This window comes from Antedon mediterranea, chromosome 8 (assembly GCF_964355755.1).
Source record: "Antedon mediterranea chromosome 8, ecAntMedi1.1, whole genome shotgun sequence".
Classification (NCBI taxonomy): Eukaryota; Metazoa; Echinodermata; class Crinoidea; order Comatulida; family Antedonidae; genus Antedon; species Antedon mediterranea.
In genome coordinates, this window is record NC_092677.1 from 21,142,039 (window position 1) to 21,165,268 (window position 23,230).

The 23,230-nt window shown below is 31.1% G+C and overlaps 1 protein-coding gene across 1 annotated transcript; it reads right to left on the reverse strand.

Annotated features, from left to right (window-relative positions):
• Positions 1–555: 555 nt before the first annotated feature.
• LOC140057709 (uncharacterized) lies at positions 556–1,038 on the reverse strand. The gene has a single exon (XM_072103429.1). It carries the CDS (start codon positions 1,036–1,038, stop codon positions 556–558), a length of 483 nt encoding a protein of 160 aa, XP_071959530.1.
• Positions 1,039–23,230: the final 22,192 nt, after the last annotated feature.

Below are 23,230 nucleotides of genomic sequence, written 5' to 3' on the forward strand. Positions count from 1 at the left end.
CTTGTTAACATAAAAACACCAAAGTGCTTAGAAAAGCTTCAAATCGCATTTGGATACGTTTTAGACGATTTTGTTCATTTCGATGAAACTTGGTTACACAAAAACATCAAAGAGCACAAAAGAGCTTAATATCGTATTTAAAAACGTTTTATACCATTTTGAGCATTTCGAAAAAACTTTTTCACACAAAACATCAAAGTTTACAAAATAGCTTCAAATCGCATTTGGAGACGTTTTAGACCATTTTGTGATTTTCGAAAAAACTTGTTAACATAAAAACACCAAAGTGCTCAGAATACCTTCAAATCGCATTTTGAGACGTTTTAGACCATTTTGTGATTTTCGAAAAAACTTAACATAAAAACACCAAAGTGCTCAGAATACCTTCAAATCGCATTTGGAGACGTTTTAGATCATTTTGTGATTTTCGAAAAAACTTGTTAACATAAAAACACCAAAGTGCTCAGAATACCTTCAAATCGTATTTTGAGACGTTTTAGAAAATTTTGTGATTTTCGAAAAAACTTGTTAACATCTCTCTCTCGAAGTGCCATATCATGAGACTTTGGCGATCATGTTGTGCCACAATTCTCTGTCTATTGCCATATTCAGCAACTCCACTTCTTTGGTATTCTCGCCTCTATTCCGAATCCATTCAGCTATGCTGGCCAACCAAGTGACTCTTTTCCTCCCCCTGCTCCTTCTTCCTTCTATTTTCCCCGGTAATGCCAAGTTCTCCAGACCTCCCTTCCTCAACACATGTCCCATGAATCTCATCTGTCTAATCCTAATACCCTTCAGTAGTTTCCTGCATACTCCAGCTCTTATCAATACATCTTCATTACTAACTCTATCTGTCCATGGAATTCTCATCATTCTCCTTAGAAACCACATCTCACAGCTTTCCAATCTTTTTCTGAGGTCAGTTGTGATTGACCAGGCTTCACTTCCATACATCAGCACAGGATAGATGTAGCAGTTTAATACACGCAACCTGGTTTCCATACTCATCGCACAGTTCTTCAAGATATTCTCCATTTCTCCAAATGCGGATTTCGCAAGGACTATCCTTCTCTTTATCTCCGTTACACACCTGGCATCATCTGTTATTTTGCTCCCAAGATAGTTAAAAGAGGACACCTGCTGAATTAACTGGTCTCCTGCTTTTTTTTTTTTTTTTTTTGTTAACATAAAAACACCAAAGTGCTTAGAAAAGCTTCAAATCGCATTTGGAGACGTTTTAGACAATTTTGTTCATTTCGATGAAACTTGGTTACACAAAAACATCAAAGAGCACAAAAGAGCTTAATATCGTATTTAAAAACGTTTTATACCATTTTGAGCATTTCGAAAAAACTTTTTCACACAAAACATCAAAGTTTACAAAATAGCTTCAAATCGCATTTGGAGACGTTTTAGACCATTTTGTAGTTTTCGAAAAAACTTGTTAACATAAAAACACAAAAGTGCTTAGAAAAGCTTCAAATCGCATTTGGAGACGTTTTAGACCATTTTGTTCATTTCGATGAAACTTGGTTACACAAAAACATCAAAGAGCACAAAAGTATTTTAAAACGTTTTAGACCATTTTGAGCATTCCGACAAAACTTTTTCACACAAAACATCAAAGTGTACAGAATAGCTTTAAATCGCATTTGGAGACGTTTTAGACCATTTTGTAGTTTTCGAAAAAACTTGTTAACATAAAAACACAAAAGAGCTTCAAATCGCATTTGGAGACGTTTTAGACCCTTTTGTGCATTTCGATGAAACTTGGTTACACAAAAACATCAAAGTGCTTAAAATCACATTAGAAACCGTTTTAGACCATTTTGAGCATTTCGTTAAAACTTTTCACAAAAAAACATCAAAGTCCACAAAATAGCTTAATATCGTATTTAAAAACGTTTTAGACCATTTTGAGCATTTCGAAAAAACTTTTTCACACAAAACATCAAAGTTTACAAAATAGCTTCAAATCGCATTTGGAGACGTTTTAGATCATTTTGTGATTTTCGAAAAAACTTGTTAACATAAAAACACCAAAGTGCTCAGAATACCTTCAAATCGCATTTTGAGACGTTTTAGACCATTTTGTGATTTTCGAAAAAACTTAACATAAAAACACCAAAGTGCTCAGAATACCTTCAAATCGCATTTGGAGACGTTTTAGATCATTTTGTGATTTTCGAAAAAACTTGTTAACATAAAAACACCAAAGTGCTCAGATTACCTTCAAATCGTATTTTGAGACGTTTTAGACAATTTTGTGATTTTCGAAAAAACTTGTTAACATAAAAACACCAAAGTGCTTAGAAAAGCTTCAAATCGCATTTGGAGACGTTTTAGACCATTTTGTGCATTTCGATGAAACTTGGTTACACAAAAACATCAAAGTGCTTAAAATCACATTTTGAGCATTTCGTTAAAACTTTTCACACAAAAACATCAAAGAGCAAAAATAGCTTAATATCGTATTTAAAAACGTTTTAGACCATTTTGAGCATTTCGACAAAACTTTTTCACACAAAACATCTAAGTGTACAGAATAGCTTTAAATCGTATTTGGAGACGTTTTAGACCATTTTGATCATTTCGATGAAACAAAAACACAAAAACATCAAATTGCACAAAATGGCTTAATATGATATGGGAAAACGTTTTAGACCATTTTGAACATTTCGTTAAAACTTTTCACACAAAAACATCAAAGTCCACAAAATAGCTTAATATCGTATTTAAAAACGTTTTAGACCATTTTGAGCATTTCGAAAAAACTTTTTCACACAAAACATCAAAGTGTACAAAATAGCTTCAAATCGCATTTGGAGACGTTTTAGACAATTTTGTGATTTTCGAAAAAACTTGTTTACATAAAAACACCAAAGTGCTAAGAATAGCTTCCAATCGCATTTGGAGACGTTTTAGACCCTTTTGTGCATTTCGATGAAACTTGGTTACACAAAAACATCAAAGTGCTTAAAATCACATTAGAAACCGTTTTAGACCATTTTGAGCATTTCGTTAAAATTTTTCACAGAAAAACATCAAAGAGCAAAAAATAGCTTAATATCGTATTTAAAAACGTTTTAGACCATTTTGAGCATTTCGACAAAACTTGTTCACACAAAACATCAAAGTGTACAGAATAGCTTCAAATCGCATTTGGAGACGTTTTAAACCATTTTGAGCATTTCGATAAAATTTTACACACAAAAACATCAAAGTGCACAAAATAGCTTAATATGGTATTTAAAAACGTTTTAGACCATTTTGAGCATTTCAAAAAAACTTTTTCTCACAAAACATCAAAGTGTACAGAATAGCTTCAAATCGCATTTGGAGACGTTTTAGACAATTTTGTGCATTTCGATGAAACTTGGTTACACAAAAACATTAAAGTGCTTAAAATCACATTTTGAGCATTTCGTTAAAACTTTTCACACAAAAACATCAAAGTCCACAAAATAGCTTAATATCGTATTTAAAAACGTTTTAGACCATTTTGAGCATTTCGAAAAAACTTTTTCACACAAAACATCAAAGTTTACAAAATAGCTTCAAATCGCATTTGGAGACGTTTTAGACCATTTTGTGATTTTCGAAAAAACTTGTTAATATAAAAACACCAAAGTGCTCAGAATACCTTCAAATCGCATTTTGAGACGTTTTAGACCATTTTGTGATTTTCGAAAAAACTTGTTAACATAAAAACACCAAAGTGCTTAGAAAAGCTTCAAATCGCATTTGGAGACGTTTTAGACCATGTTGTGCATTTCGATGAAACTTGGTTACACAAAAACATCAAAGAGCACAAAAGAGCTTAATATCGTATTTAAAAACGTTTTAGACCATTTTGAGCATTTCGACAAAACTTTTTCACACAAAACATCAAAGTGTACAGAATAGCTTTAAATCGCATTTGGAGACGTTTTAGACCATTTTGTAGTTTTCGAAAAAACTTGTTAACATAAAAACACAAAAGAGCTTCAAATCGCATTTGGAGACGTTTTAGACCCTTTTGTGCATTTCGATGAAACTTGGTTACACAAAAACATCAAAGTGCTTAAAATCACATTAGAAACCGTTTTAGACCATTTTGAGCATTTCGTTAAAACTTTTCACACAAAAACATCAAAGTCCACAAAATAGCTTAATATCGTATTTAAAAACGTTTTAGACCATTTTGAGCATTTCGAAAAAACTTTTTCACACAAAACATCAAAGTTTACAAAATAGCTTCAAATCGCATTTGGAGACGTTTTAGACCATTTTGTGCTTTTCGAAAAAACTTGTTAACATAAAAACACCAAAGTGCTCAGAATACCTTCAAATCGCATTTTGAGACGTTTTAGACCATTTTGTGATTTTCGAAAAAACTTAACATAAAAACACCAAAGTGCTCAGAATACCTTCAAATCGCATTTGGAGACGTTTTAGACCATTTTGTGATTTTCGAAAAAACTTGTTAACATAAAAACACCAAAGGGCTCAGAATACCTTCAAATCGCATTTGGAGACGTTTTAGACCATTTTGTGATTTTCGAAAAAACTTGTTAACATAAAAACACCAAAGTGCTCAGAATACCTTCAAATCGCATTTTGAGACGTTTTAGACCATTTTGTGATTTTCGAAAAAACTTGTTAAAACATAAAAACACCAAAGTGCTTAGAAAAGCTTCAAATCGCATTTGGAGACGTTTTAGACCATTTTGTTCATTTCGATGAAACTTGGTTACACAAAAACATCAAAGAGCATAAAAGAGCTTAATATCGTATTTAAAAACGTTTTAGACCATTTTGAGCATTTCGACAAAACTTTTTCACACAAAACATCAAAGTGTACAGAATAGCTCTAAATCGCATTTGGAGACGTTTTAGACCATTTTGTAGTTTTCGAAAAAACTTGTTAACATAAAAACACAAAAGAGCTAAGAATAGCTTCAAATCGCATTTGGAGACGTTTTAGACCCTTTTGTGCATTTCGATGAAACTTGGTTACACAAAAACATCAAAGTGCTTAAAATCACATTAGAAACCGTTTTAGACCATTTTGAGCATTTCGTTAAAACTTTTCACACAAAAACATCAAAGTCCACAAAATAGCTTAATATTGTATTTAAAAACGTTTTAGACCATTTTGAGCATTTCGAAAAAACTTTTTCACACAAAACATCAAAGTTTACAAAATAGCTTCAAATCGCATTTGGAGACGTTTTAGACCATTTTGTGATTTTCGAAAAAACTTGTTAACATAAAAACACCAAAGTGCTCAGAATACCTTCACATCGCATTTTGAGACGTTTTAGACCATTTTGTGATTTTCGAAAAAACTTGTTAATATAAAAACACCAAAGTGCTTAGAAAGCTTCAAATCGCATTTGGAGACGTTTTAGACCATTTTGAGCATTTCGATAAAATTTTACACACAAAAACATCAAAGTGCACAAAATAGCTTAATATGGTATTTAAAAACGTTTTAGACCATTTTGAGCATTTCGACAAAACTTTTTCTCACAAAACATCAAAGTGCTTTCAAGCATTTCGTTAAAACCTTTCACACAAAAACATCAAAGAGCAAAAAATAGTTAATATCGTATTTAAAAACGTTTTAGACCATTTTGAGCATTTCGACAAAACTTTTTCACACAAAACATAAAAGTGTACAGAATAGCTTTAAATCGCATTTCGAGACGTTTTAGACCATTTTGTGATTTTCGAAAAAACTTGTTAACATAAAAACACCAAAGTGCTTAGAAAAGTTTCAAATCGCATTTGGAGACGTTTTAGACCATTTTGTTCATTTCGATGAAACTTGGTTACACAAAAACATCAAATTGCACAAAATGGCTTAATATGGTATGGGAAAACGTTTTAAACCATTTTGAACATTTCGACAAAACTTTTTCACACAAAACATCAAAGTGTACAGAATAGCTTTAAATCGCATTTGGAAACGTTTTAGACCATTTTGTAGTTTTCGAAAAAACTTGTTAACATAAAAACACAAAAGAGCTTCAAATCGCATTTGGAGACGTTTTAGACCCTTTTGTGCATTTCGATGAAACTTGGTTACACAAAAACATCAAAGTGCTTAAAATCACATTAGAAACCGTTTTAGACCATTTTGAGCATTTCGTTAAAACTTTTCACACAAAAACATCAAAGTCCACAAAATAGCTTAATATCGTATTTAAAAAAGTTTTAGACCATTTTGAGCATTTCGAAAAAACTTTTTCACACAAAACATCAAAGTGTACAGAATAGCTCTTAATCGCATTTGGAGACGTTTTAGACCATTTTGTAGTTTTCGAAGAAACTTGTTAACATAAAAACACAAAAGAGCTAAGAATAGCTTCAAATCGCATTTGGAGACGTTTTAGACCCTTTTGTGCATTTCGATGAAACTTGGTTACACAAAAACATCAAAGTGCTTAAAATCACATTAGAAACCGTTTTAGACCATTTTGAGCATTTCGTTAAAACTTTTCAATCAAAAACATCAAAGTCCACAAAATAGCTTAATATTGTATTTAAAAACGTTTTAGACCATTTTGAGCATTTCGAAAAAACTTTTTCACACAAAACATCAAAGTTTACAAAATAGCTTCAAATCGCATTTGGAGACGTTTTAGACCATTTTGTGATTTTCGAAAAAACTTGTTAACATAAAAACACCAAAGTGCTCAGAATACCTTCACATCGCATTTTGAGACGTTTTAGACCATTTTGTGATTTTCGAAAAAACTTGTTAACATAAAAACACCAAAGTGCTTAGAAAGCTTCAAATCGCATTTGGAGACGTTTTAGACCATTTTGAGCATTTCGATAAAATTTTACACACAAAAACATCAAAGTGCACAAAATAGCTTAATATGGTATTTAAAAACGTTTTAGACCATTTTGAGCATTTCGACAAAACTTTTTCTCACAAAACATCAAAGTGTACAGAATAGCTTCAAATCGCATTTGGAGACGTTTTAGACCATTTTCGTGCATTTCGATGAAACTTGGTTACACAAAAACATCAAAGTGCTTAAAATCACATTTTGAGCATTTCGTTAAAACTTTTCACACAAAAACATCAAAGAGCAAAAAATAGTTAATATCGTATTTAAAAACGTTTTAGACCATTTTGAGCATTTCGACAAAACTTTTTCACACAAAATATCAAAGTGTACAGAATAGCTTTAAATCGCATTTGGAGACGTTTTAGACCATTTTGTGATTTTCGAAAAAACTTGTTAACATAAAAACACCAAAGTGCTTAGAAAAGTTTCAAATCGCATTTGGAGACGTTTTAGACCATTTTGTTCATTTCGATGAAACTTGGTTACACAAAAACATCAAATTGCACAAAATGGCTTAATATGGTATGGGAAAACGTTTTAGACCATTTTGAACATTTCGACAAAACTTTTTCACACAAAACATCAAAGTGTACAGAATAGCTTTAAATCGCATTTGGAGACGTTTTAGACCATTTTGTAGTTTTCGAAAAAACTTGTTAACATAAAAACACAAAAGAGCTTCAAATCGCATTTGGAGACGTTTTAGACCCTTTTGTGCATTTCGATGAAACTTGGTTACACAAAAACATCAAAGTGCTTAAAATCACATTAGAAACCGTTTTAGACAATTTTGAGCATTTCGTTAAAACTTTTCACACAAAAACATCAAAGTCCACAAAATAGCTTAATATCGTATTTAAAAAAGTTTTAGACCATTTTGAGCATTTCGAAAAAACTTTTTCACACAAAACATCAAAGTGTACAGAATAGCTTTAAATCGCATTTGGAGACGTTTTAGACCATTTTGTAGTTTTCGAAAAAACTTGTTAACATAAAAACACAAAAGAGCTTCAAATCGCATTTGGAGACGTTTTAGACCCTTTTGTGCATTTCGATGAAACTTGGTTACACAAAAACATCAAAGTGCATAAAATCACATTAGAAACCGTTTTAGACCATTTTGAGCATTTCGTTAAAACTTTTCACACAAAAACATCAAAGTCCACAAAATAGCTTAATATTGTATTTAAAAACGTTTTAGACCATTTTGAGCATTTCGAAAAAACTTTTTCACACAAAACATCAAAGTTTACAAAATAGCTTCAAATCGCATTTGGAGACGTTTTAGACCATTTTGTGATTTTCGAAAAAACTTGTTAACATAAAAACACCAAAGTGCTCAGAATACCTTCACATCGCATTTTGAGACGTTTTAGACCATTTTGTGATTTTCGAAAAAACTTGTTAACATAAAAACACCAAAGTGCTTAGAAAGCTTCAAATCGCATTTGGAGACGTTTTAGACCATTTTGAGCATTTCGATAAAAATTTACACACAAAAACATCAAAGTGCACAAAATAGCTTAATATGGTATTTAAAAACGTTTTAGACCATTTTGAGCATTTCGACAAAACTTTTTCTCACAAAACATCAAAGTGTACAGAATAGCTTCAAATGGCATTTGGAGACGTTTTAGACCATTTTGTGCATTTTGATGAAACTTGGTTACACAAAAACATCAAAGTGCTTAAAATCACATTTTGAGCATTTCGTTAAAACTTTTCACACAAAAACATCAAAGAGCAAAAAATAGTTAATATCGTATTTAAAAACGTTTTAGACCATTTTGAGCATTTCGACAAAACTTTTTCACACAAAACATCAAAGTGTACAGAATAGCTTTAAATCGCATTTGGAGACGTTTTAGACCATTTTGTGATTTTCGAAAAAACTTGTTAACATAAAAACACCAAAGTGCTTAGAAAAGTTTCAAATCGCATTTGGAGACGTTTTAGACCATTTTGTTCATTTCGATGAAACTTGGTTACACAAAAACATCAAATTGCACAAAATGGCTTAATATGGTATGGGAAAACGTTTTAGACCATTTTGAGCATTTCGAAAAAACTTTTTCACACAAAACATCAAAGTTTACAAAATAGCTTCAAATCGCATTTGGAGACGTTTTAGACCATTTTGTGATTTTCGAAAAAACTTGTTAACATAAAAACACAAAAGAGCTTCAAATCGCATTTGGAGACGTTTTAGACCCTTTTGTGCATTTCGATGAAACTTGGTTACACAAAAACATCAAAGTGCTTAAAATCACATTAGAAACCGTTTTAGACACTTTTGAGCATTTCGTTAAAACTTTTCACACAAAAACATCAAAGTCCACAAAATAGCTTAATATCGTATTTAAAAAAGTTTTAGACCATTTTGAGCATTTCGAAAAAACTTTTTCACACAAAACATCAAAGTGTACAAAATAGCTTGAAATCGCATTTGGAGACGTTTTAGACAATTTTGTGATTTTCGAAAAAACTTGTTTACATAAAAACACCAAAGTGCTAAGAATAGCTTCCAATCGCATTTGGAGACGTTTTAGACCCTTTTGTGCATTTCGATGAAACTTGGTTACACAAAAACATCAAAGTGCTTAAAATCACATTAGAAACCGTTTTAGACCATTTTGAGCATTTCGTTAAAACTTTTAACACAAAAACATCAAAGTGCACAAAATAGCGTAATATGGTATTTAAAAACGTTTTAGACCATTTTGAACATTTCGAGAAAACTTTTTCACACAAAACTTCAAAGTGTACAGAATAGCTTCAAATCGCATTAGAAACCGTTTTAGACCATTTTGAGCATTTCGAAAAAACTTTTTCACACAAAACATCAAAGTTTACAAAATAGCTTCAAATCGCATTTGGAGACGTTTTAGACCATTTTGTGATTTTCGAAAAAACTTGTTAACATAAAAACACCAAAGTGCTCAGAATACCTTCAAATCGCATTTTGAGACGTTTTAGACCATTTTGTGATTTTCGAAAAAACTTGTTAACATAAAAATACCAAAGTGCTCAGCCTACCTTCAAATCGTGTTTTGAGACGTTTTAGACCATTTTGTGATTTTCGAAAAAACTTGTTAACATAAAAACACCAAAGTGCTCAGAATACCTTCAAATCGCATTTGGAGACGTTTTAGACCATTTTGTGATTTTCGAAAAAACTTGTTAACATAAAAACACCAAAGTGCTCAGAAAAGCTTCAAATCGCATTTGGAGACGTTTTAAACCATTTTGTTCATTTCGATGAAACTTGGTTACACAAAAATATCAAAGAGCACAAAAGTATTTAAAAACGTTTTAGACCATCTTGAGCATTCCGACAAAACTTTTTCACACAAAACATCAAAGTGTACAGAATAGCTTTAAATCGCATTTGGAGACGTTTTAGACCATTTTGTAGTTTTCGAAAAAACTTGTTAACATAAAAACACAAAAGAGCTTCAAATCGCATTTGGAGACGTTTTAGACCCTTTTGTGCATTTCGATGAAACTTGGTTACACAAAAACATCAAAGTGCTTAAAATCACATTAGAAACCGTTTTAGACCATTTTGAGCATTTCGTTAAAACTCTTCACACAAAAACATCAAAGTCCACAAAATAGCTTAATATCGTATTCAAAAACGTTTTAGACCATTTTGAGCATTTCGAAAAAACTTTTTCACACAAAACATCAAAGTTTACAAAATAGCTTCAAATCGCATTTGGAGACGTTTTAGACCATTTTGTGATTTTCGAAAAAACTTGTTAACATAAAAACACCAAAGTGCTCAGAATACCTTCAAATCGCATTTTGAGACGTTTTAGACCATTTTGTGATTTTCGAAAAAACAACATAAAAACACCAAAGTGCTCAGAATACCTTCAAATCGCATTTGGAGACGTTTTAGACCATTTTGTGATTTTGGAAAAAACTTGTTAACATAAAAACACCAAAGTGCTCAGAATACCTTCAAATCGTATTTTGAGACGTTTTAGACAATTTTGTGATTTTCGAAAAAACTTGTTAACATAAAAACACCAAAGTGCTTAGAAAAGCTTCAAATCGCATTTTGAGACGTTTTAGACCATTTTGTGCATTTCGATGAAACTTGGTTACACAAAAACATCAAAGTGTACAGAATAGCTTCAAATCGCATTAGAAACCGTTTTAGACCATTTTGAGCATTTCGAAAAAACTTTTTCACACAAAACATCAAAGTGTACAAAATAGCTTCAAATCGCATTTGGAGACGTTTTAGACAATTTTGTGATTTTCGAAAAAACTTGTTTACATAAAAACACCAAAGTGCTAAGAATAGCTTCAAATCGCATTTGGAGACGTTTTAGACCCTTTTGTGCATTTCGATGAAACTTGGTTACACAAAAACATCAAAGTGCTTAAAATCACATTAGAAACCGTTTTAGACCATTTTGAGCATTTCGTTAAAATTTTTCACAGAAAAACATCAAAGAGCAAAAAATAGCTTAATATCGTATTTAAAAACGTTTTAGACCATTTTGAGCATTTCGACAAAACTTTTTCACACAAAACATCAAAGTGTACAGAATAGCTTAATATCGCATTTGGAGACGTTTTAACCCATTTTGAGCATTTCGATAAAATTTTACACACAAAAACATCAAAGTGCACAAAATAGCTTAATATGGTATTTAAAAACGTTTTAGAACATTTTGAGCATTTCAACAAAACTTTTTCTCACAAAACATCAAAGTGTACAGAATAGCTTCAAATCGCATTTGGAGACGTTTTAGACCATTTTGTGCATTTCGATGAAACTTGGTTACACAAAAACATCAAAGTGCTTAAAATCACATTTTGAGCATTTCGTTAAAACTTTTCACACAAAAACATCAAAGAGTAAAAAATAGCTTAATATCGTATTTAAAAACGTTTTAGACCATTTTGAGCATTTCGACAAAATTTGTTCACACAAAACATCAAAGTGTACAGAATAGCTTTAAATCGCATTTGGAGACGTTTTAGACCATTTTGTTAATTTCGATGAAACAAAAACACAAAAACATCAAATTGCACAAAATGGCTTAATATGATATGGGAAAACGTTTTAGACCATTTTGAACATTTCGTTAAAAGTTTTCACACAAAAACATCAAAGTCCACAAAATAGCTTAATATCGTATTTAAAAACGTTTTAGACCATTTTGAGCATTTCGAAAAAACTTTTTCACACAAAACATCAAAGTTTACAAAATAGCTTCAAATCGCATTTGGAGACGTTTTAGACCATTTTGTGATTTTCGAAAAAACTTGTTAACATAAAAACACCAAAGTGCTCAGAATACCTTCAAATCGCATTTTGAGATGTTTTAGACCATTTTGTGATTTTCGAAAAAACTTGTTAACATAAAAACACCAAAGTGCTCAGAATAACTTCAAATCGTGTTTTGAGACGTTTTAGACCATTTTGTGATTTTCGAAAAAACTTGTTAACATAAAAACACCAAAGTGCTCAGAATACCTTCAAATCGCATTTTGAGACGTTTTAGACCATTTTGTGATTTTCGAAAAAACTTGTTAACATAAAAACACCAAAGTGCTCAGAATACCTTCAAATCGTGTTTTTAGACGTTTTAGACCATTTTGTGATTTTCGAAAAAACTTGTTAACATAAAAACACCAAAGTGCTTAGAAAAGCTTCAAATCGCATTTGGAGACGTTTTAGACCATTTTGTTCATTTCGATGAAACTTGGTTACACAAAAACATCAAAGAGCACAAAAGATCTTAATATCGTATTTAAAAACGTTTTAGACCATTTTGAGCATTTCGAAAAAACTTTTTCACACAAAACATCAAAGTGTACAAAATAGCTTCAAATCGCATTTTGAGACGTTTTAGACAATTTTGTGATTTTCGAAAAAACTTGTTTACATAAAAACACCAAAGTGCTTAGAAAAGCTTCAAATCGCATTTGGAGACGTTTTAAACCATTTTGTTCATTTCGATGAAACTTGGTTACACAAAAACATCAAAGAGCACAAAAGTATTTAAAAACGTTTTAGACCATTTTGAGCATTCCGTCAAAACTTTTTCACAAAAAACATCAAAGTGTACAGAATATCTTTAAATCGCATTTGGAGACGTTTTAGACCATTTTGTAGTTTTCGAAAAAACTTTTTAACATAAAAACACAAAAGAGCTTCAAATCGCATTTGGAGACGTTTTAGACCCTTTTGTGCATTTCGATGAAACTTGGTTACACAAAAACATCAAAGTGCTTAAAATCACATTAGAAACCGTTTTAGACCATTTTGAGCATTTCGTTAAAACTTTTCACACAAAAACATCAAAGTCCACAAAATAGCTTAATATCGTATTTAAAAACGTTTTAGACCATTTTGAGCATTTCGAAAAAACTTTTTCACACAAAACATCAAAGTTTACAAAATAGCTTCAAATCGCATTTGGAGACGTTTTAGACCATTTTATGATTTTCGAAAAAACTTTTTAACATAAAAACACCAAAGTGCTCAGAAAAGCTTCAAATCGCATATGGAGACGTTTTAAACCATTTTGTTCATTTCGATGAAACTTGGTTACACAAAAACATCAAAGTGCTTAAAATCACATTTTGAACATTTCGTTAAAAGTTTTCACACAAAAACATCAAAGAGTAAAAAATAGCTTAATATCGTATTTAAAAACGTTTTAGACCATTTTGAGCATTTCGAAAAAACTTTTCCACACAAAACATCAAAGTTTACAAAATAGCTTCAAATCGCATTTGGAGACGTTTTAGACCATTTTGTGATTTTCGAAAAAACTTGTTAACATAAAAACACAAAAGTGCTCAGAATACCTTCAAATCGCATTTGGAGACGTTTTAGACCATTTTGTGATTTTCGAAAAAACTTGTTTACATAAAAACACCAAAGTGCTTAGAAAAGCTTCAAATCGCATTTGGAGACGTTTTAAACCATTTTGTTCATTTCGATGAAACTTGGTTACACAAAAACATCAAAGAGCACAAAAGTATTTAAAAACGTTTTAGACCATTTTGTGCATTCCGACAAAACTTTTTCACACAAAACATCAAAGTGTACAGAATAGCTTTAAATCGCATTTGGAGACGTTTTAGACCATTTTGTAGTTTTCGAAAAAACTTGTTAACATAAAAACACCAAAGAGCTTCAAATCGCATTTGGAGACGTTTTAGACCCTTTTGTGCATTTCGATGAAACTTGGTTACACAAAAACATCAAAGTGCTTAAAATCACATTAGAAACCGTTTTAGACCATTTTGAGCATTTCGTTAAAACTTTTCACACAAAAACATCAAAGTCCACAAAATAGCTTAATATCGTATTTAAAAACGTTTTAGACCATTTTGAGCATTTCGAAAAAACTTTTTCACACAAAACATCAAAGTTTACAAAATAGCTTCAAATCGCATTTGGAGACGTTTTAGACCATTTTGTGATTTTCGAAAAAACTTGTTAACATAAAAACACCAAAGTGCTCAGAATACCTTCAAATCGCATTTTGAGACGTTTTAGACCATTTTGTGATTTTCGAAAAAACTTGGTTACACAAAAACATCAAAGAGCACAAAAGTATTTAAAAACGTTTTAGACCATTTTGTTCATTTCGATGAAACAAAAACACAAAAACATCAAATTGCACAAAATGGCTTAATATGATATGGGAAAACGTTTTAGACCATTTTGAACATTTCGTTAAAAGTTTTCACACAAAAACATCAAAGTCCACAAAATAGCTTAATATCGTATTTAAAAACGTTTTAGACCATTTTGAGCATTTCGAAAAAACTTTTCCACACAAAACATCAAAGTTTACAAAATAGCTTCAAATCGCATTTGGAGACGTTTTAGACCATTTTGTGATTTTCGAAAAAACTTGTTAACATAAAAACACAAAAGTGCTCAGAATACCTTCAAATCGCATTTGGAGACGTTTTAGACCATTTTGTGATTTTCGAAAAAACTTGTTTACATAAAAACACCAAAGTGCTTAGAAAAGCTTCAAATCGCATTTGGAGACGTTTTAAACCATTTTGTTCATTTCGATGAAACTTGGTTACACAAAAACATCAAAGAGCACAAAAGTATTTAAAAACGTTTTAGACCATTTTGTGCATTCCGACAAAACTTTTTAACACAAAACATCAAAGTGTACAGAATAGCTTTAAATCGCATTTGGAGACGTTTTAGACCATTTTGTAGTTTTCGAAAAAACTTGTTAACATAAAAACACCAAAGAGCTTCAAATCGCATTTGGAGACGTTTTAGACCCTTTTGTGCATTTCGATGAAACTTGGTTACACAAAAACATCAAAGTGCTTAAAATCACATTAGAAACCGTTTTAGACCATTTTGAGCATTTCGTTAAAACTTTTCACACAAAAACATCAAAGTCCACAAAATAGCTTAATATCGTATTTAAAAACGTTTTAGACCATTTTGAGCATTTCGAAAAATTTTTTCACACAAAACATCAAAGTTTACAAAATAGCTTCAAATCGCATTTGGAGACGTTTTAGACCATTTTGTGATTTTCGAAAAAACTTGTTAACATAAAAACACCAAAGTACTCAGAATACCTTCAAATGGCATTTTGAGACGTTTTAGACCATTTTGTGATTTTCGAAAAAACAACATAAAAACACCAAAGTGCTCAGAATACCTTCAAATCGCATTTGGAGACGTTTTAGACCATTTTGTGATTTTCGAAAAAACTTGTTAACATAAAAACACCAAAGTGCTCAGAATACCTTCAAATCGTATTTTGAGACGTTTTAGACAATTTTGTGATTTTCGAAAAAACTTGTTAACATAAAAACACCAAAGTGCTTAGAAAAGCTTCAAATCGCATTTGGAGACGTTTTAGACCATTTTGTGCATTTCGATGAAACTTGGTTACACAAAAACATCAAAGTGTACAGAATAGCTTCAAATCGCATTAGAAACCGTTTTAGACCATTTTAAGCATTTCGAAAAAACTTTTTCACACAAAACATCAAAGTGTACAAAATAGCTTCAAATCGCATTTGGAGACGTTTTAGACAATTTTGTGATTTTCGAAAAAACTTGTTTACATAAAAACACCAAAGTGCTTAGAAAAGCTTCAAATCGCATTTGGAGACGTTTTAAACCATTTTGTTCATTTCGATGAAACTTGGTTACACAAAAACATCAAAGACCACAAAAGTATTTAAAAACGTTTTAGACCATTTTGAGCATTCCGACAAAACTTTTTCACACAAAACATCAAAGTGTACAGAATAGCTTTAAATCGCATTTGGAGACGTTTTAGACCATTTTGTAATTTTGGAAAAAACTTGTTAACATAAAAACACAAAAGAGCTTCAAATCGCATTTGGAGACGTTTTAGACCCTTTTGTGCATTTCGATGAAACTTGGTTACACAAAAACATCAAAGTGCTTAAAATCACATTAGAAATCGTTTTAGACCATTTTGAGCATTTCGTTAAAACTTTTCACACAAAAACATCAAAGTCCACAAAATAGCTTAATATCGTATTTAAAAACGTTTTAGACCATTTTGAGCATTTCGAAAAAACTTTTCCACACAAAACATCAAAGTTTACAAAATAGCTTCAAATCGCATTTGGAGACGTTTTAGACCATTTTGTGATTTTCGAAAAAACTTGTTAACATAAAAACACCAAAGTGCTCAGAATACCTTCAAATCGTATTTTGAGACGTTTTAGACAATTTTGCGATTTTCGAAAAAACTTGTTAACATAAAAACACCAAAGTGCTTAGAAAAGCTTCAAATCGCATTTGGAGACGTTTTAGACCATTTTGGGCATTTCGATGAAACTTGGTTACACAAAAACATCAAAGTGCTTAAAATCACATTTTGAGCATTTCGTTAAAACTTTTCACACAAAAACATCAAAGAGCAAAAAATAGCTTAATATCGTATTTAAAAACGTTTTAGACCATTTTGAGCATTTCGACAAAACTTTTTCACACAAAACATCAAAGTGTACAAAATAGCTTCAAATCGCATTTGGAGACGTTTTAGACAATTTTGTGATTTTCGAAAAAACTTGTTTACATAAAAACACCAAAGTGCTAAGAATAGCTTCCAATCGCATTTGGAGACGTTTTAGACCCTTTTGTGCATTTCGATGAAACTTGGTTACACAAAAACATCAAAGTGCTTAAAATCACATTAGAAACCGTTTTAGAACATTTTGAGCATTTCGTTAAAATTTTTCACAGAAAAACATCAAAGAGCAAAAAATAGCTTAATATCGTATTTAAAAACGTTTTAGACCATTTTGAGCATTTCGACAAAACTTTTTCACACAAAACATCAAAGTGTACAGAATAGCTTCAAATCGCATTTGGAGACGTTTTAACCCATTTTGAGCATTTCGTTAAAATTTTTCACAGAAAAACATCAAAGAGCAAAAAATAGCTTAATATCGTATTTAAAAACGTTTTAGACCATTTTGAGCATTTCGACAAAACTTTTTCACACAAAACATCAAAGTGTACAGAATAGCTTCAAATCGCATTTGGAGACGTTTTAACCCATTTTGAGCATTTCGATAAAATTTTACACACAAAAACATCAAAGTGCACAAAATAGCTTAATATGGTATTTAAAAACGTTTTAGACCATTTTGAGCATTTCAACAAAACTTTTTCTCACAAAACATCAAAGTGTACAGAATAGCTTCAAATCGCATTTGGAGACGTTTTAGACCATTTTGTGCATTTCGATGAAACTTGGTTACACAAAAACATCAAAGTGCTTAAAATCACATTTTGAGCATTTCGTTAAAACTTTTCACACAAAAACATCAAAGTCCACAAAATAGCTTAATATCGTATTTAAAAACGTTTTAGACCATTTTGAGCATTTCGAAAAAACTTTTCCACACAAAACATCAAAGTTTACAAAATAGCTTCAAATCGCATTTGGAGACGTTTTAGACCATTTTGTGATTTTCGAAAAAACTTGTTAACATAAAAACACCAAAGTGCTCAGATTACCTTCAAATCGTGTTTTGAGACGTTTTAGACCATTTTGTAATTTTCGAAAAAACTTGTTAACATAAAAACACCAAAGTGCTCAGAATAGCTTCACATCGCATTTTGAGACGTTTTAGACCATTTTGTGATTTTCGAAAAAACTTGTTAACATAAAAACACCAAAGTGCTTAGAAAAGCTTGAAATCGCATTTGGAGACGTTTTAGACCATTTTGTGCATTTCGATGAAACTTGGTTAAAGTGCTTAAAATCACATTTTGAGCATTTCGTTAAAACTTTTCACACAAAAACATCAAAGAGTAAAAAATAGCTTAATATCGTACTTAAAAACGTTTTAGACATTTTTGAGCATTTTGACAAAATTTTTTCACACAAAACATCAAAGTGTACAGAATAGCTTTAAATCGCATTTGGAGACGTTTTAGACCATTTTGTTCATTTCGATGAAACAAAAACACAAAAACATCAAATTGCACAAAATGGCTTAATATGATATGGGAAAACGTTTTAGACCATTTTGAACATTTCGTTAAAAGTTTTCACAAAAAAACATCAAAGTCCACAAAATAGCTTAATATCGTATTTAAAAACGTTTTAGACCATTTTGAGCATTTCGAAAAAACTTTTTCACACAAAACATCAAAGTTTACAAAATAGCTTCAAATCGCATTTGGAGACGTTTTAGACCATTTTGTGATTTTCGAAAAAACATGTTAACATAAAAACACCAAAGTGCTCAGAATACCTTCAAATCGCATTTTGAGACGTTTTAGACCATTTTGTGATTTTCGAAAAAACTTGTTAACATAAAAACACCAAAGTGCTCAGAATACCTTCAAATCGTGTTTTGAGACGTTTTAGACCATTTTGTGATTTTGGAAAAACTTGTTAACATAAAAACACCAAAGTGCTCAGAATACCTTCAAATCGCATTTGGAGACGTTTTAGACCATTTTGTGATTTTCGAAAAAACTTGTTAACATAAAAACACCAAAGTGCTCAGAAAAGCTTCAAATCGCAATTGTAGACGTTTTAAACCATTTTGTTCATTTCGATGAAACTTGGTTACACAAAAACATCAAATTGCACAAAATGGCTTAATATGGTATGGGAAAACGTTTTAGACCATTTTGAACATTTCGAGAAAACTTTTTCACACAAAACTTCAAAGTGTACAGAATAGCTTCAAATCGCATTAGAAACCGTTTTAGACCATTTTGAGCATTTCGAAAAAACTTTTTCACACAAAACATCAAAGTTTACAAAATTGCTTCAAATCGCATTTGGAGACGTTTTAGACCATTTTGTGATTTTCGAAAAAACTTGTTAACATAAAAACACCAAAGTGCTCAGAATACCTTCAAATCGCATTTTGAGACGTTTTAGACCATTTTGTGATTTTCGAAAAAACTTGTTAACATAAAAATACCAAAGTGCTCAGAATACCTTCAAATCGTGTTTTGAGACGTTTTAGACCATTTTGTGATTTTCGAAAAAACTTGTTAACATAAAAACACCAAAGTGCTCAGAATACCTTCAAATCGCATTTGGAGACGTTTTAGACCATTTTGTGATTTTCGAAAAAACTTGTTAACATAAAAACACCAAAGTGCTCAGAAAAGCTTCAAATCGCATTTGGAGACGTTTTAAACCATTTTGTTCATTTCGATGAAACTTGGTTACACAAAAACATCAAAGAGCACAAAAGTATTTAAAAACGTTTTAGACCATTTTGAGCATTCCGACAAAACTTTTTCACACAAAACATCAAAGTGTACAGAATAGCTTTAAATCGCATTTGGAGACGTTTTAGACCATTTTGTAGTTTTCGAAAAAACTTGTTAACATAAAAGCACAAAAGAGCTTCAAATCGCATTTGGAGACGTTTTAGACCCTTTTGTGCATTTCGATGAAACTTGGTTACACAAAAACATCAAAGTGCTTAAAATCACATTAGAAACCGTTTTAGACCATTTTGAGCATTTCGTTAAAACTTTTCACACAAAAACATCAAAGTCCACAAAATAGCTTAATATCGTATTCAAAAACGTTTTAGACCATTTTGAGAATTTCGAAAAAACTTTTTCACACAAAACATCAAAGTTTACAAAATAGCTTCAAATCGCATTTGGAGACGTTTTAGACCATTTTGTGATTTTCGAAAAAACTTGTTAACATAAAAACACCAAAGTGCTCAGAATACCTTCAAATCGCATTTTGAGACGTTTTAGACCATTTTGTGATTTTCGAAAAAACAACATAAAAAACACCAAAGTGCTCAGAATACCTTCAAATCGCATTTGGAGACGTTTTAGACCATTTTTTGATTTTGGAAAAAACTTGTTAACATAAAAACACCAAAGTGCTCAGAATACCTTCAAATCGTATTTTGAGACGTTTTAGACCATTTTGTGATTTTCGAAAAAACTTGTTAACATAAAAACACCAAAGTGCTTAGAAAAGCTTCAAATCGCATTTGGAGACGTTTTAGACCATTTTGTGCATTTCGATGAAACTTGGTTAAAGTGCTTAAAATCACATTTTGAGCATTTCGTTAAAACTTTTCACACAAAAACATCAAAGAGTAAAAAATAGCTTAATATCGTATTTAAAAACGTTTTAGACCATTTTGAGCATTTCGACAAAATTTTTTCACACAAAACATCAAAGTGTACAGAATAGCTTTAAATCGCATTTGGAGACGTTTTAGACCATTTTGTTCATTTCGATGAAACAAAAACACAAAAACATCAAATTGCACAAAATGGCTTAATATGATATGGGAAAACGTTTTAGACCATTTTGAACATTTCGTTAAAAGTTTTCACAAAAAAACATCAAAGTCCACAAAATAGCTTAATATCGTATTTAAAAACGTTTTAGACCATTTTGAGCATTTCGAAAAAACTTTTTCACACAAAACATCAAAGTTTACAAAATAGCTTCAAATCGCATTTGGAGACGTTTTAGACCATTTTGTGATTTTCGAAAAAACTTGTTAACATAAAAACACCAAAGTGCTCAGAATACCTTCAAATCGCATTTTGAGACGTTTTAGACCATTTTGTGATTTTCGAAAAAACTTGTTAACATAAAAACACCAAAGTGCTCAGAATACCTTCAAATCGTGTTTTGAGACGTTTTAGACCATTTTGTGATTTTGGAAAAACTTGTTAACATAAAAACACCAAAGTGCTCAGAATACCTTCAAATCGCATTTGGAGACGTTTTAGACCATTTTGTGATTTTCGAAAAAACTTGTTAACATAAAAACACCAAAGTGCTCAGAAAAGCTTCAAATCGCAATTGGAGACGTTTTAAACCATTTTGTTCATTTCGATGAAACTTGGTTACACAAAAACATCAAATTGCACAAAATGGCTTAATATGGTATGGGAAAACGTTTTAGACCATTTTGAACATTTCGAGAAAACTTTTTCACACAAAACTTCAAAGTGTACAGAATAGCTTCAAATCGCATTAGAAACCGTTTTAGACCATTTTGAGCATTTCGAAAAAACTTTTTCACACAAAACATCAAAGTTTACAAAATAGCTTCAAATCGCATTTGGAGACGTTTTAGACCATTTTGTGATTTTCGAAAAAACTTGTTAACATAAAAACACCAAAGTGCTCAGAATACCTTCAAATCGCATTTTGAGACGTTTTAGACCATTTTGTGATTTTCGAAAAAACTTGTTAACATAAAAATACCAAAGTGCTCAGAATACCTTCAAATCGTGTTTTGAGACGTTTTAGACCATTTTGTGATTTTCGAAAAAACTTGTTAACATAAAAACACCAAAGTGCTCAGAATACCTTCAAATCGCATTTGGAAACGTTTTAGACCATTTTGTGATTTTCGAAAAAACTTGTTAACATAAAAACACCAAAGTTCTCAGAAAAGCTTCAAATCGCATTTGGAGACGTTTTAAACCATTTTGTTCATTTCGATGAAACTTGGTTACACAAAAACATCAAAGAGCACAAAAGTATTTAAAAACGTTTTAGACCATTTTGAGCATTCCGACAAAACTTTTTCACACAAAACATCAAAGTGTACAGAATAGCTTTAAATCGCATTTGGAGACGTTTTAGACCATTTTGTAGTTTTCGAAAAAACTTGTTAACATAAAAACACAAAAGAGCTTCAAATCGCATTTGGAGACGTTTTAGACCCTTTTGTGCATTTCGATGAAACTTGGTTACACAAAAACATCAAAGTGCTTAAAATCACATTAGAAACCGTTTTAGACCATTTTGAGCATTTCGTTAAAACTTTTCACACAAAAACATCAAAGTCCACAAAATAGCTTAATATCGTATTCAAAAACGTTTTAGACCATTTTGAGCATTTCGAAAAAACTTTTTCACACAAAACATCAAAGTTTACAAAATAGCTTCAAATCGCATTTGGAGACGTTTTAGACCATTTTGTGATTTTCGAAAAAACTTGTTAACATAAAAACACCAAAGTGCTCAGAATACCTTAAAATCGCATTTTGAGACGTTTTAGACCATTTTGTGATTTTCGAAAAAACAACATAAAAACACCAAAGTGCTCAGAATACCTTTAAATCGCATTTGGAGACGTTTTAGACCATTTTGTGATTTTGGAAAAAACTTGTTAACATAAAAACACCAAAGTGCTCAGAATACCTTCAAATCGTATTTTGAGACGTTTTAGACAATTTTGTGATTTTCGAATAAACTTGTTAACATAAAAACACCAAAGTGCTTAGAAAAGCATCAAATCGCATTTGGAGACGTTTTAGACCATTTTGTGCATTTCGATGAAACTTGGTTACACAAAAACATCAAAGTGTACAGAATAGCTTCAAATCGCATTAGAAACCGTTTTAGACCATTTTGAGCATTTCGAAAAAAACTTTTTCACACAAAACATCAAAGTGTACAAAATAGCTTCAAATCGCATTTGGAGACGTTTTAGACAATTTTGTGATTTTCGAAAAAACTTGTTTACATAAAAACACCAAAGTGCTAAGAATAGCTTCCAATCGCATTTGGAGACGTTTTAGACCCTTTTGTGCATTTCGATGAAACTTGGTTACACAAAAACATCAAAGTGCTTAAAATCACATTAGAAACCGTTTTAGACCATTTTGAGCATTTCATTAAAATTTTTCACAGAAAAACATCAAAGAGCAAAAAATAGCTTAATATCGTATTTAAAAACGTTTTAGACCATTTTGAGCATTTCGACAAAACTTTTTCACACAAAACATCAAAGTGTACAGAATAGCTTAATATCGCATTTGGAGACGTTTTAACCCATTTTGAGCATTTCGATAAAATTTTACACACAAAAACATCAAAGTGCACAAAATAGCT